At 52.3% G+C, this 15,427-nt stretch overlaps 1 protein-coding gene across 1 annotated transcript in view; it reads right to left on the bottom strand.

Moving 5' to 3' along the window:
- Positions 1-1,924: 1,924 nt before the first annotated feature.
- LOC133418695 (pleckstrin homology domain-containing family G member 3-like) overlaps positions 1,925-15,427 on the bottom strand; it is a 36,319-nt gene continuing 22,816 nt past the window's right edge. The window contains exons 15-18 of the mRNA XM_061707520.1: positions 13,068-13,337; positions 10,934-11,008; positions 5,923-7,381; positions 1,925-2,988 (exon numbers count right to left, since the gene is read on the bottom strand). Coding sequence (XP_061563504.1) covers positions 2,138-2,988; positions 5,923-7,381; positions 10,934-11,008; positions 13,068-13,337 — 2,655 coding nt within the window. The 3' untranslated portion in view covers positions 1,925-2,137. The remainder of the gene's footprint in view (positions 2,989-5,922; positions 7,382-10,933; positions 11,009-13,067; positions 13,338-15,427) is intronic.

Raw genomic sequence — 15,427 nt, forward strand, 5'->3', positions numbered from 1 at the left:
GACATTTCAGGTCATCAGGACCAGTCGAGAACAGTCGAGACCAGTCGGGACCTGTCGAGACAGTTCGGGACCAGTCGAGACCAGTCGAGACCAGTCTAGACCTGTCGAGACCTGTCGAGACCAGTCAGGACCAGTCAGGACCAGTCGAGAACAGTCGAGACCAGTCGAGACCAGTCGAGACCAGTCGAGACCTGTCGAGACCAGTCTAGACCTGTCGAGACCTGTCGAGACCAGTCGACACCTGTCGAGACCAGTCGACACCTGTCGAGACCAGTCTAGACCAGTCGAGACCAGTCAGGACCAGTCGAGACCAGTCAGGACCAGTCAGGACCAGTCAGGACCAGTCAGGACCAGTCAGGACCAGTCGAGAACAGTCGAGACCAGTCGAGACCAGTCGAGACCAGTCGAGACCAGTCGAGACCAGTCGAGACCTGTCGAGACCAGTCTAGACCTGTCGAGACCTGTCGAGACCTGTCGAGACCTGTCGAGACCTGTCGAGACCAGTCAGGACCAGTCAGGACCAGTCAGGACCAATCAGGACCAGTCAGGACCAGTCAGGACCAGTCAGGACCAGTCAGGACCAGTCAGGACCAGTCAGGACCAGTCAGGACCAGTCGAGAACAGTCGAGACCAGTCGAGACCAGTCGAGACCAGTCGAGACCAGTCGAGACCTGTCGAGACCTGTCGAGACCAGTCGACACCTGTCGACACCTGTCGAGACCAGTCAGGACCAGTCAGGACCAGTCAGGACCAGTCAGGACCAGTCAGGACCAGTCAGGACCAGTCAGGACCAGTCAGGACCAGTCGAGAACAGTCGAGACCAGTCGGGACCAGTCGAGACCAGTCGAGACCTGTCGAGACCAGTCGAGACCAGTCGAGACCAGTCGAGACCAGTCAGGACCAGTCAGGACCAGTCAGGACCAGTCAGGACCAGTCAGGACCAGTCGAGAACAGTCGAGACCAGTCGGGACCAGTCGAGACCAGTCGAGAACAGTCGGGACCAGTCGAGACCAGTCGAGAACAGTCGGGACCAGTCGAGACCAGTCGAGACCAATCAGGACCAGTCGAGACCAGTCAAGACCAGTCGAGACCAATCAGGACCAGTCGAGACCAGTCAAGACCACTCGAGACCAATCAGGACCAGTCGAGACCAGTCGAGACCAATCAGGACCACTCGAGACCAATCAGGACCAATCGAGACCAGTCGAGACCTGTCGAGACCAATCAGGACCAGTCGAGACCAGTCGAGACCAGTCGGGACCTGTCGAGACCAATCAGGACCAGTCGAGACCTGTCGAGACCAGTCAGGACCAGTCCGGACCAGTCGGGACCAATGAGGACCTGTCGAGACCAGTCGAGACCAGTCGAGACCAGTCAGGACCAGTCAGGGACCAGTCAGGACCAGTCGAGACCAGTCGAGACCCGTCGAGTCCAGTCGGGACCCGTCGAGACCGGTCGAGACCGGTCGAGACCAGTCGGGACCAGTCGAGACCAGTCGAGACCAGTCGGGACCAGTCGGGACCAGTCGAGACCAGTCGGGACCAGTCGGGACCAGTCGGGACCAGTCGAGACCAGTCAGGACCAGTCAGGACCAGTCAGGACCAGTCAGGACCAGTCGAGACCAGTCGAGACCAGTCGGGACCAGTCGGGACCAGTCGGGACCAGTCGAGACCAGTCGAGACCAGTCAGGACCAGTCAGGACCTGTCGAGACCAATCAGGACCTGTCGGGACCTGTCAGGACCAGTCAGGACCAGTCAGGACCAGTCAGGACCAGTCAGGACCAGTCAGGACCAGTCAGGACCAATCAGGACCAGTCAGGACCAGTCGAGACCAGTCGGGACCAGTCAGGACCAGTCGAGACCAGTCGAGACCTGTCGGGACCTGTCGGGACCAGTGGGACCAGTCGAGACCAGTCAAGACCAATCGGGACCTGTCGGGACCAGTCAGGACCAGTCAGGACCAGTCAGGACCAGTCGAGACCTGTCGACTTGTTTTACGCTGTAAAACGGGATGCTGAGCGTCTGGTGGTCGTAGTTTTGGGTCTCGGTCTGAAGAACTCCCAGTAAGAGCGTCTGCAGCAGGAGTTTGTTACATCCTCGGACGCCCATCATGTTTATGTTCCATCGGACCGGGCCTTCAGCTGCGGTTCTGGAACTTTTCTCTCAGATTCTTCACAAGGCTCTTCTGGCCGCCCTCCGTCTTTGACCCAGAGGTGGCGGCAGCATTGTGGGCGGTGTCCTGTTCGGGTGAAGTCTTGTCCAGCTCCTGAGCTCTCGCTGACTCAGGTTTGGCTCTGGCCTCCTCTCGGTGCTTGTATTCCTCAGACTCCTGGTAGACGCGGCAGCGGTCGATGACGGCCATGATGGAGATCTTCTCTCTGCTGGTCGGCGAGCGGATCTGGACGTAGCTGTCACCGTCGTCCTCGGGGGGATCCGTCTGCGACCCTTCAGGCTCCTGAAGCTTCTCCATGACGATGATCTTGTGTTCGGGGTCATCTGACCGCGACGCCTCCGCTGCGACGTAGTAGCTGCTGTAGTGGCCCTGGGCAGCCTGCTCCTGGAGGCGCTGCAGCTCGCTCATCTGCTCCCCGCTCAGGCGAGGGTCCATGGAGTTGGCTCTGTGGAGCCGTTTGCTGTGCTGGTCCTGGCCGTGAGGCGGGTGTGAGGGACCACCGTTGGAGCCGGTGGCGCTGAGGCTGGAGGACACGCTGGAGTGCCTCCTTCGACCTCCTTCATACTGCTGGTCCGGTGTGGGGGTCCGGTTGGTCGGGACGGTCTGGGAGCGGCTGTGGTTGGAGTACATGGAGCGGAGTTCCCGGACGTCGGGCCAGTTGAAGCCCTTTAAGGGAGGGGGCGGACTGAGCGGGCTGCGCAGGGGACCCCGGCCCAGGGGGGCCGCGGATGGAGACCGGACCTGGTCCTCGGGACTCAGGGGCTGAGACGTAGCCTGGTCTTCAGGAACCAGTTGCAGAGTCAGGTTGGGTTTACCTGCCAAACATAAAACCAGAATCAGTTTCAAGTCCAACCCCACTCTTAAAGCAGCACAATGTAACTTTCAGCTTTTCTGAGTTTGGCGGCATCTTTTGGACAGAAGCGGTAGTGCTTTACCAGAAAGAACACTACGTTTCCCATGAGCACCAGCGCGTACTGCCGGAAAGATCGTGTCCCCGTCGTGTACATTAGTTTTGATAGCGAATGAAGACGGGACGGAACTTTCAAAACTACTTTTCTGTTTCACCAAGTTAACAGACGGAACGCAAAAAAAAGATGTTAAACTGCTGGAAAGGAACTGGAATTTACCAGGATACCTTAAACAAGGGAGCCAGGGAGCGGTTTATGGAGAAAATAATGATTATTAACGGGTTTGGATCCATATGAAATCCCTATCAAAGAGTGGAGCTCCGATGAGGATTTACTGCCGCAGTTCTGCACAACCAACGTCTTAGGCTACCTTATTTAGGAGTGTTTGGCAGCTGCTTTGGTAAATGTTTGACTCGCCATGTGTTTCAATAAATTTGTATAATAGTACAACATACAGTACATGTTTTGTATTACTCTTACTTTTCTTTTCTATTTTTTTGACTGCTATATTACGCTTAAGAGGCTCCGAGGCGTGAGCAATATTTTAGTTTTCCTCGTGGGATTATTTTTTTCCTCTGCAGCTACAAATAGAATTAATATCTTTTCATCAACAAACTAGTTTTATCTGAAGATTGGGGTTAATCGCACCGCAGAGAGCTGGCCAGAAACTGCGTTTAGCTGGAGAAGTGGGGAATAAAACCCGATCCGACCCCGGTTGTTATGAGTGTTTGTTTGTGATCATGTGTGAAAGGTTATGTTTGGTCGTTACAGCCGCGATCCAACCGAGCCGACGACTCTTTCACTCTTTTACTCTGTTATCTTAGATACTCGGCCTCCGCGGTTCTGCCTCCGAGCAGGAAAGCGGTGAAAAGTTAAACCATTAGGATCTTTTCTCCACGTCTGTTGTGTGGAGCTGCCGCAGCTACAACACAGCAACGGGTTACCAGCTTCTGCGGAGCTCTGCGCTCCAAGCCCCGTTTATTTTCGTCTCGACTAAGAATCGGGAAGGAGGCGGAAGTGACGTATGCCACAAAGCAGTCAAAGCCGTAAAAATGTGTAGTTTTTTAGTGTGGCAGGGTTCCTACCAAAGTTACATAGTGCCAGTGAAGGCGATACAGACCCCTCAGACCATGACAGAGGTTCATTAAACCTGTTGGAAGTTGATGTACCATCACAATGACTCTGGAAATATGATATTAAGGTGGAAAAGTTACATAGTGCTGCTTTAAATTCCTGGTTTTGGATTATCTTGACCTTTCAATGTTCATGAACCCTGGAACTCTAGCTAGAACATCTACAAATACAAAGATCCAGCAGCTCAGTGTGATAACCCTCCAGCCCCCCGCCCCCCATCTGCTGGATTTCACTCATAAACAGGTCAACACATAAACGTCTCTCTCCATCTCAGACAGTTCTGTTGAGGAAACTTCCCATTTGAGCTCGGTTTGGATTCCTGGATGTTATTCGTAAGATTCGTAAGAGAACTATTTCAAAGATGTTTATTGACTTTCTTCTTACAACCTTCATATATCTGGTAGAAATATGATTGAAGCCACTTCAGAGCCCGGCATGTCCAGCACATGCAACCGTGTCCCCCATCATCTTTTTAAGGATGTTTCTGATACGGCTGGGCCATGTGTTGTGGACCTGATCAATTCTTCATTGGTGTCTGGTTGTGTTCCAGCTGTTTTCAGACATCTCATCTAAAATAGCTATCGGGATTCCTCAAACCTTTCTAACTTCAGGCTTATTTTTTATTTATTATTTATTTTATTTATTTATTATTTTTTATTTATTATTTATTTTATTTATTTATTATTTTAAATTTGTAAGTTCGAAAGCCTGGTGCTTAATCTAAAACTCCTGAGCTGGAAATCAAAGAAACCAGTTTTGTTAGTAGTAGTGTACCGGCTCCTAATAGTACATAAAAAAAGCCCTTCGCAAAGCCAGAACAGCTTATTATTCATCATTGATAGAGGATAATAAAAGTAACCCATGTTTTCTGTTCAGCACTGTAGCCAGGCTGACAAAGAGTCACAACCCTGTTGAGCCGTGCATTCCTGCAGCTCTCAGTAGTGAGGACTTTATGAGCTTCTTTAACAGTAAAATCATGAGAATTAGAGAAGAAATCAACCAGGCCGACCCAGTAGCAGCTTTGGGCGTTTCTTCAGCTTTAGGGACTTCCTAAGGCTCTGACTTGACTCTAGACTGTTTCGATCCTATAAAATCCCTGAGCTGACCTCAGTCTTCAATAGAGCTAAGTCAACCACGTGTATGTTAGACCCCATCCCGACTCGACTATTCAAAAATGTTTTTTCTCTTATTGGCACGACAATACTGGACCAAATCAACTTATCCCTAAACTTAGGATGTGTACCACAGGTTTTCAAAGTTGCAGTAATTAAACCTTTACATAAAAAAACCTTCTCTTTACCCAGACATTTTAGCTAATTATAGACCAATTTCCAACCATTTGTATCTAAAATTCTGGAAAAAGTAGTTGCAAGTCAGTTATGTGACTATTTGTATAGAAATTATCTATTTGAAGTTTTTCAGTCAGGGTTCAGAATGCATCATAGCACATTCATTCACAAACTTATGAGCACAACTGTTGATTTTTTAGGAATAAAAATCAATATAGACCAAAATTATAATTCGCAGATCACTATTAAGAAAATTAGGAATCAGAATGAACCAATAAAATTATAGCTGATTAATTTTACTGTGAAGTGAGAAAAACACGATGACAATAAGAGGACACACTGGTGTCCTTGTGGTCTAAACACAGAAGATGTAAGAACTTGTGGGGGATGTGAAGGTTTGGTAAAGTGCGCTTGGTACCTGAACTCTCCTTCTCCTCCATCACGCAAGCCAAGCCTTTGCTGCCACCCAGGATTGCCTGACTTCGTTGTCGAACCAAAGGTTTGGGGGTTTTGATCCGCTGGCTGTACTGCCGGGCCAGATGGAGGACTTTGCTCTTGGTCTTGTCGCCATCATCAAGCTGGTCTGAGTCCTGGCTGGATCGGTCTCCTTCAGCCTCCGCCCGAAGCTGGGCAACGCGGGGAACCATTCCTCTGAGGACCACCGCCTCTTCCCCGAACAACCTCAGGGCATTCTTCAGGCTTCCAGTTCGGTTCAGCCCCGACAATTTGGTCTTGCGGAGTGAGGGAATTGTGGAGTCCTCTGTGATGGTGCTCAGGTGCTCAGATGCTCTCGGCTCTGGGTCACGACTCTTGGTTGTGTCAGACAGACAGATGGCGGCTCTGCAATTTTTCAGAGCTTCTCTGGGTCGATGCCCTCTGTCCTCTCTTTGGGATCTGGTAACCTGCTGCTCCATCGCTTGCCAGATCTTAATCATCTCAGACGAAGGTCTGAACTCTTCATCCTCAGACAGATAGTCATTCAAGCTCTCAGACCTGGACCTGCGGTGTTCTCCAGAATCTGTGCTGAACTGATCTGACTTTAAGGAGTCCAAGGAGCGACTGGAAACCATGTGGCTCCAGGTCTCTGAGGTTAAGTCTGGATCAGCCGATGAAGGGTCTGGAAAGGTGGAGGCGGGTGGGTTTGTCACTGGCTCTTTCTCCGGGACGCTGTTGATCCGGCTCACCGAGCTCCGGACCAGCCCGGTCGGGATGTAGGTGAGACTCTCCCTCCGCTGGAGGCTGAAGGTGGCATCCTGACTCCCAGCGTTTTCATAGTAAGTCTTGATTTTCCCAATCAGCAGTTGGTCTTGTTTGGACAACGTGGAGTCCCGTCTTTGGCGGAGGCTTCGGTCCACATCGAAGACACCATCATCCCAAGGAGACATGACAATCAGTTCCGTCTCAGGACCATCTGAGGTGTTGCTGTTGAGCCGCAGGGGTCGGTCACATGCCTCCGCACTGAGGCTGAGGCTGCTGCCGGTCCTGCTGGGTAACCGAGGCGAAGGACACCCGAGAGAGCGGGTGTCGTCCTGAGGCACGCTGCCTCGCTTGATGGAGTTAGAGAAGTGTTGAGCGATGGCACTGGCTTTGTCCAGGACTGAGGACGGGAGAATACTTGGAGAGACGGCCCCTTTCCCTGAAGCCTCCCTCTCCTCTTCATCCTCGGAGGACTCCCCGCTGCTGAGGGTCTTTGAGTCTGAATCAGGCATGGTGGAGGACGGTTCTGCTGCAGGCTGCGGATCGTCGCCAGGTTTCAGATCTTGAGGTGTTCGGGGAGTCGTCCTGGAATGGTCCTGGTCACATGACTTCTCTGGTTCTGGTTTGGATATTTCCTTTGGTTTTGAGGCGTTTTCCTCAGGCAGCTTATCTGAAGACTGCTGCAAAGGAAACAAAAACAGAGGACAAATGATCATAAAAGAAATGTTCACTGACAAAGTCAAAAGTGGATTAAAAAAAACAGCAAACATGCTACCAGCTGGAAGATGTTACTGGAAGATGTTACCAGGCACCAGGAGGCGTTACCAAGCACGGGGGTGGAGGTGTTACCAAGGTCGGGTGTGGAAGTGTTACTAAGGTCGGGGGGGGGGGAGGCGTTACCAAGGTTGGGGGTGGAGGCGTTACCAAGCACGGGGGTGGAGGCGTTACCAAGCACGGGGGAGGCATTACCAAGGTCGGGGGTGCAGGCGTTACCAAGCACGGGGGTGCAGGCGTTACCAAGGTCGGGGTGGAGGTGTTACCAAGGTCGGGGAGAGGCGTTACCAAGGTCGGGGGGAGGCGTTACCAAGGTCGGGGGGGAGGCGTTACCAAGGTCGGGGGGGAGGCGTTACCAAGGTCGGGGGTGGAGGTGTTACCAAGGTCGGGGTGGAGGTGTTACCAAGGTCGGGGAGAGGCGTTACCAAGGTCGGGGGGAGGCGTTACCAAGGTCGGGGGGAGGCGTTACCAAGGTCGGGCGGGAGGCGTTACCAAGGTCGGGGGAAGAGGCGTTACCAAGCACGGGGGGGAGGCGTTACCAAGCACAGGGGGAGGTGTTACCAAGGTCGGGGGTGGAGGCGTTACCAAGCACGGGGGGAGGCGTTACCAAGCACAGGGGGAGGTGTTACCAAGCACTGGGGGAGCTGTTACCAAGGTCGGGGGTGGAGGCGTTACCAAGCACGGGGGGAGGCGTTACCAAGGTCGGGGGTGGAGGCGTTACCAAGCACGGGGGGAGGCGTTACCAAGGTCTGGGGTGGAGGTGTTACCAAGCACGGGGGGAGGTGTTACCAAGCATGGGGGTGGAGGTGTTACCAAGGTCGGGGGGGAGGTGTTACCAAGCACGGGGGGAGGTGTTACCAAGCACGGGAGAAGGCGTTACCAAGGTCTGGGGTGGAGGTGTTACCAAGCACGGGGGGAGGCGTTACCAAGGTCGGGGGTGGAGGCGTTACCAAGCACGGGGGGAGGCGTTACCAAGGTCTGGGGTGGAGGTGTTACCAAGCACGGGGGGAGGTGTTACCAAGCACGGGAGAAGGCGTTACCAAGGTCGGGGGTGGAGGTGTTACCAAGCACGGGGGGAGGCGTTACCAAGGTCGGGGGTGGAGGTGTTACCAAGCACGGGGGGAGGCGTTACCAAGGTCGGGGGTGGAGGTGTTACCAAGGTCGGGGGGGAGGAGTTACCAAGGTCGGGGGTGGAGTTGTTACCAAGCACGGGGGGAGGTCTTACCAAGCACGGGGGGAGGTGTTACCAAGGTCGGGGGTGGGGTTGTTACCAAGCACGGGGGGAGGTGTTACCAAGCACGGGGGGAGGCGTTACCAAGGTCGGGGGTGGAGGCGTTACCAAGCACGGGGTGGAGGCGTTACCAAGGTCTGGGGTGGAGGTGTTACCAAGCACGGGGGGAGGTGTTACCAAGCATGGGGGTGGAGGTGTTACCAAGGTCGGGGGGGAGGAGTTACCAAGGTCGGGGGGGAGGTGTTACCAAGCACGGGGGGAGGTCTTACCAAGCACGGGGGGAGGTGTTACCAAGGTCGGGGTGGAGTTGTTACCAAGCACGGGGGGAGGTGTTACCAAGCACGGGGGGAGGCGTTACCAAGGTCGGGGGGGAGTTGTTACCAAGCACGGGGGGAGGTGTTACCAAGCACGGGGGGAGGCGTTACCAAGGTCGGGGGTGGAGTTGTTAGCAAGCACGGGGGGAGGCGTTACCAAGGTCGGGGGTGGAGTTGTTACCAAGCACGGGGGGAGGCGTTACCAAGCACAGGGGGAGGCGTTACCAAGCACGGGGGGAGCTGTTACCAAGCACGGGGGGAGGCGTTACCAAGCACGGGGGGAGCTGTTACCAAGCACGAAGGGAGGCGTTACCAAGGTCGGGGGTGGAGGTGTTACCAAGCACGGGGGGAGGCGTTACCAAGCATGGGGGGAGGCGTTACCAAGCACGGGGGGAGGCGTTACCAAGCACGGGGGGAGGCGTTACCAAGGTCGGGGGTGGAGGCGTTACCAAGGTCGGGGGTGGAGGTGTTACCAAGCACGGGGGGAGGCGTTACCAAGGTCGGGGGTGGAGGTGTTACCAAGGTCGGGGGGGAGGAGTTACCAAGGTCGGGGGTGGAGTTGTTACCAAGCACGGGGGGAGGTGTTACCAAGGTCGGGGGTGGAGTTGTTACCAAGCACGGGGGGAGGTGTTACCAAGCATGGGGGTGGAGGTGTTACCAAGGTCGGGGGGGAGGAGTTACCAAGGTCGGGGGGGGAGGTGTTACCAAGCACGGGGGGAGGTCTTACCAAGCACGGGGGGAGGTGTTACCAAGGTCGGGGGTGGAGTTGTTACCAAGCACGGGGGGAGGTGTTACCAAGCACGGGGGGAGGCGTTACCAAGCACGGGGGGAGGTGTTACCAAGGTCGGGGGTGGAGGTGTTACCAAGCACGGGGGGAGGCGTTACCAAGCATGGGGGGAGGCGTTACCAAGCACGGGGGGAGGCGTTACCAAGCACGGGGGGAGCCGTTACCAAGGTCGGGGGTGGAGGCGTTACCAAGCACGGGGGGAGGCGTTACCAAGGTCGGGGGTGGAGGTGTTACCAAGGTCGGGGGGGAGGAGTTACCAAGGTCGGGGGTGGAGTTGTTACCAAGCACGGGGGGAGGTGTTACCAAGCACGGGGGGAGGCGTTACCAAGCACGGGGGGAGGTGTTACCAAGGTCGGGGGTGGAGTTGTTACCAAGCACGGGGGGAGGCGTTACCAAGCACGGGGGGAGGTGTTACCAAGCACGGGGGAGGCGTTACCAAGCACGGGGGGAGCTGTTACCAAGCACGGCGGGAGGCGTTACCAAGCACGGGGGGAGCTGTTACCAAGCACGAGGGGAGGCGTTACCAAGGTCGGGGGTGGAGGTGTTACCAAGCACGGGGGGAGGCGTTACCAAGCACGGGGGGAGGCGTTACCAAGGTCGGGGGTGGAGGCGTTACCAAGCACGGGGGGAGGCGTTACCAAGGTCGGGGGTGGAGGCGTTACCAAGCACGGGGGGAGCCGTTACCAAGGTCGGGGGTGGAGGTGTTACCAAGTACGGGGGGAGGTGTTACCAAGGTTGCGGGTGGAGGTGTTACCAATCAAGGGGGTGGAGGCTACTTGTTTTCTACTTGTGAATAATCTTTCTCTATGCCGAACACTGAACGGCAGTAATAGTTGCTTCTCCAAGATAATCGCTGATGTCTTTCCCTCTTGGCATTATGTAAACAGACCTGAATGCTCCAGGACAGCAAACTTCTGCTTTTATCTAATTACTCCCCACATTATCATTGCCTTTTCTTTTTCAGGAACAATTATTGATTTCAAAATAGAGTTGATGGAAAAGTGCCTGGACGGGAAGTGATGTCATGGCTACAGTCAAATGGGCGGTTTGAGCGTGAAGAAGCTGTTTGTGACGTTGAACAAAGACGGTTTCAAACGAGGCTGTTGCCCGCCGAGCTGCCGTTTACCTGTGCAGGTGCTGTCTCTTCTTCAGAATGTCGACCGTTTTCTTTGTTGGAGGAGACATCGGATCCCTCGGCCTCCTTCAATAAAACACAACACGCCGTTAAAAAAAAACGTTATCAAATACCGTTATCATCAGGTACCGACTTCAGTCCACGAACACACGACGGCAAAGGGTCACTTCACTCAAACACTCGTCATGATGTTTCTTTTTGGATGATCTGCAGGTCCGAACACCATCAAGTGACTGTTCAGGGCCGGCGTTCACTTTCATTGTTTTCTTGCCTAAACAAGAAGGAACTGTCTCGTCTGCAGCAGGTCTAACACTCTGCAGCCAGGCTGCTCACTTACAATTCAGAAACTACATTAAAACATATTTTTTTCATTGTTATCCAAGAGACTAACAAAAGATTTGACATAAAACACAAAGAAACAGGAAAACGTGTTGTGCTATTGAGTGAAATGGCCCTTCCACCAAAGAAAAAGAGAAGCAACGATCAGCCAAATAAAAAACTAGAGATAAGAGGCAGCAGCAAAGTTCTGGGTGAACCAAACAAGCTGCAAACGCTGAGCGATGTTTCGTGTTAGGCTCCTTGGCAATAACGGCCAGCAATAAAGACCAAAGCTGGACATCTAAAGAAGCTCCAAAAAAAAAAAAAACTCTTAAAACTTGTGATAAAAAGAGCCGTCTGAATGAGTTACTGGACTAAACCTACAGTTCTGGGAACCCTCATCAGCCCTACATACCCAGAACCATGTGGAGGGATTAGCCTAGCTTAGCATAGGGGCTGGAGGAAGATGATGTGCTGCAATTTACAGATTAATGAGAGAAACAGAACCCGGGTTAAAAACCTAACAGAGGTTCTGTTGTAAATGTGCTGCTGGCCAAGGACCGAGGACTGAACCCTGGGGAACTCCACGGGCGGAGCAACTGCAGTCAGAACAGGTGAGGACAGACTTCTCCTGTGTGGAAGGTGGTAACACCATATTTCAGATGTAGCTAGGTCTTTGTGCTGAGCTAGCTGGTCCACCGGGAAAACCACACCATTCTGGAGAAGCCGAGTACAATAGGAACTCATAAAGCTCCAGTCGGATGTTTACAAGTTCTCCTCATGGACACCGAGTCCCCTTTAGCCTTTCTACCAACTCCACAGTTCTTCATCAGGACCTCAAACAACCACTCAAACACCACTCGGTGGCCCTCTGGGTGCGTTTGATCCTCTATTTCAGGTTAGTCCTTCCCCTACTCCCCCCTCACCCTGCTCTTATTGGAGAGTTGATTGAGTTAATCTGGTCTAAGGGGCAGAGACTGATGTATGGGCGGGTCTGAAACGTGGACAGGAAGTTGGTTGCGGCTGGTTTTGTACTAAATCACACTTTTCAAAAATATTAAAGGGATACTGTTATGAAAATGTATGTAAATGATCTATGTTTTATAATGTTTGTAACTATCATTATACTCACAGCATTACCAGTGGAAAAATACGGTGACAAGATGAGTGTTGGAAGCAACTTTTGACCTATGGAATTAAACTGGAAGAGTGTTGGAAGAGGCACTTTTGCCCTATTATGGGAATGTAACTACAAGACTGTGATTGATTGTCATAGTAGTAGTTGTGATTGAATCAGATAAACTTTGGAGACAACTGAATGCTTTCAATATGATTGATTTGTAACTATGGAGTATATATATGGCTTACGTCTGTTTTAACTTCAGTAGCCAGGAGGAAGCTCACACTTATGTTAAGCTGCCTGACCACTCCTTGTACAAGTAATAAGATTGTTGAATCTAACCTCTCTCTGTCTTGTGTCGCTGCATAGTTGGAGTGAAGAAACAAGTTTCTCTAACAAATACCAACAAGTCAGGTCTGCACAGGGAAACCAGCCAATTCTGTGATTTAATGATTGAATTTGAATCTATCTCTGATTCAAAAAGGTTCTTTGACTTCGTTTCCACGAGGAACGTCTGCAAACTTTCAGCCAGAACTGTTTCTTTCCTGTAATACTTTGATGATCCTGCTGTAGCGCGGCGTGCGGAGCCCTAGCATGTTAGTCCGTGCTCGGTGACGGTGGAGTTATGCCCGTTATGTTGCAGCAGGTGCAGCAGCAGCCATGGAGACCAGCAGCAGAAAGCCTCACCGTCCCCGCGGAGGAAAGGAAGACCTGGACAGTGTGGTGCCAGCAGGAGATGGCCGCCAGCACGGAGCTGGCGAAGTCGTCTACCTGCTCGTCCTCCAGCAGAAACTCCTCCTCCTCCCCCTCACTGCCCATCGCAGGGTCCAGCGAGTCCTTCCTCCCGTAGAGCTCCTCCTCCTCCAGCTCCTGGTCCACCTCGGACTCGCCCAGGCTGCTGGATCCCAGCGTGCTGCTACTGATGCCGGGCGCCAGCTCGCCTTCACCGTCTGAATGCTACAGGAAGCCACACGCTGCTCATCCTGGTTCTGCTGGCTGCTGTGTTCGACCAGCACCAACCTACCCACCCATCCACCCGCACCCTCACCGACTAACTCCACAGTCTCGTCTGTGGTGTCACATTTACAAACTACCCTCAGAAGAGAGTTAGATTGTTCTTGGAAATGGATTTCTCGTTTGTGGTTGCTGAGTTAACCCCTTCGTTAGCAAAAAATGACTGCTTGCACGAGACCAGGCAGCTCCACAACGGTGGACTGAACGAGCTCCACAGGGGAGGAGCTCGTCCTTTGCCCAAACCTGACTAATCCATAAGTAGGCGGAGCAAATCTGCCAGGAACTTGGTCAGGGATACGCCCACTTTACCTCAGTTAGCAGAAGCTAAAAATCCATCCTTGTCCCAGGCCCCGTTTACACGGAGCAAAAACTGAGGCGTTTTCATGCATTTTGGCCGTTCGTTTACACGAAAACGGAGGTCAAAGTCACCAAAAACGATAATTTCTGAAAACGCCGGCCAAAGTGGAGATTTTCAAAAACTCCGTTTTCACGTTTGCGTCTAAACAGAGGAAAACGGAGGAAAACGGAGATTTAGGCTCAGAACGTCACAGAAACGTCACCAGCATCATTTGTGCGACCTGTGTTTACAATTTGTTTGGCTACCGTCAATATTTTTTCTTGTATTTTATATTCTAAAGTCACACTTAAAAAGTAAGACCCCATCCACACCTAGCCGGGTATTTTTAAAACCGAATATTTCCCCCCCTCCGTTTATAAAATAATTTGTATCCACATTACATCGTTTTAAAAAAAAACCCTTCCACACATAACCGAAGATCTGCTTTTTCGACCACATTCATAAGCATTCCAAACCTGTAGATCATCTGCGCCTCCCGGGGAAGCTGCAGCTTCCCCGGGAGCCGCGTCTCCTTCTCTGTAAGCCGCAGTTAACGAGCCCGAGTCCCCCCGTGTCCCGGCCACGGAGCTGCCGCGTTAATATCTTAATATCTTCGGTTTAGCAGATACCCGGCTACGTGTGGACGGGGTCTAACTCCACTTCTCTGTCACTCCAAACGAAAGACTCTCGTTCAGTCTTGGAAGTAACTGGCAGTCAAGGCTGATTTATGGTTCCGCGTTACACCAACGCAGAGCCTACGGCGTAGGGTACGTGGCGACGCGCACCGTACTGCCCCCTGCAGGTTTGGCTGCTCATAGCACCTTAACAGCGTTTTCATGCCGCTTCGTGTAAACGAGGATTTTTTTGAAAACGTAGAGGGGGAAATATCCGTTTTTGTAAATACCTGGCTACGTGTAAACGTGGCCTCAGATGTTGCTACTAGGACTAAATCAGCTCCAGCCGGGACACCTGGCGCCCCAAACCCTCCCAGACCAACCCTGAACCTGTCACTTGTACAACTAACAACTAACAGCACAACCAGCACAACCAGCCATATTAGGAAGCAGAGATAACTTGAATCCCTCCCTGTGCAGTACATCTCCCCAGGCAGATCTGTCGATGCCATATTATCAGTTCTGGGTTGGGTCCAAGAATGGGAATTCTTGTGGGAATATTAAAGTTCCCACAAGACAGTTTAAATTCCTTAAAAAAACATTTATTGAGTCAGCTGGTTCATGGAGCCTTGAAACACAGAACCAGTAGTGTCATTACTCTGATTGATCTGATGATACTAACTATCCAACACGTGGACAGAGGAACAGATTCCATCAAACTACCTAAACAATACCTGAAACGTGGACAGAGAGATGGATTCCATCAAAATGAATGTGAGCTGACATTCCCTAGCACTACTGGTTAGCATGGGCTAAGCTACAACAGCTAGCTTGTGCTGACTAAGAAACGTTGGCGTGTTCCAACCAGCTATCAGGTTTTTTCAAGTTTGTCAAATGGACAGATAAGTCAGAGTTGGATGAAATCAGCTACAGCCATGACGGTCTCAACCAGAACTGTCACTGCTGGGTCTAAAAAATGCTGAACGTGATGTCCTGGTCTGTCCAGCTCTTTTTATAGTCATTGGATTCTAACCTCAACCTGTCAAAACTCAGATCAAATCAAGCAACGGTTCAGTCGTCTT

The sequence above is a fragment of the Cololabis saira genome, chromosome 18 (genome assembly GCF_033807715.1).
Source record: "Cololabis saira isolate AMF1-May2022 chromosome 18, fColSai1.1, whole genome shotgun sequence".
NCBI lineage: Eukaryota > Metazoa > Chordata > Actinopteri > Beloniformes > Belonidae > Cololabis > Cololabis saira.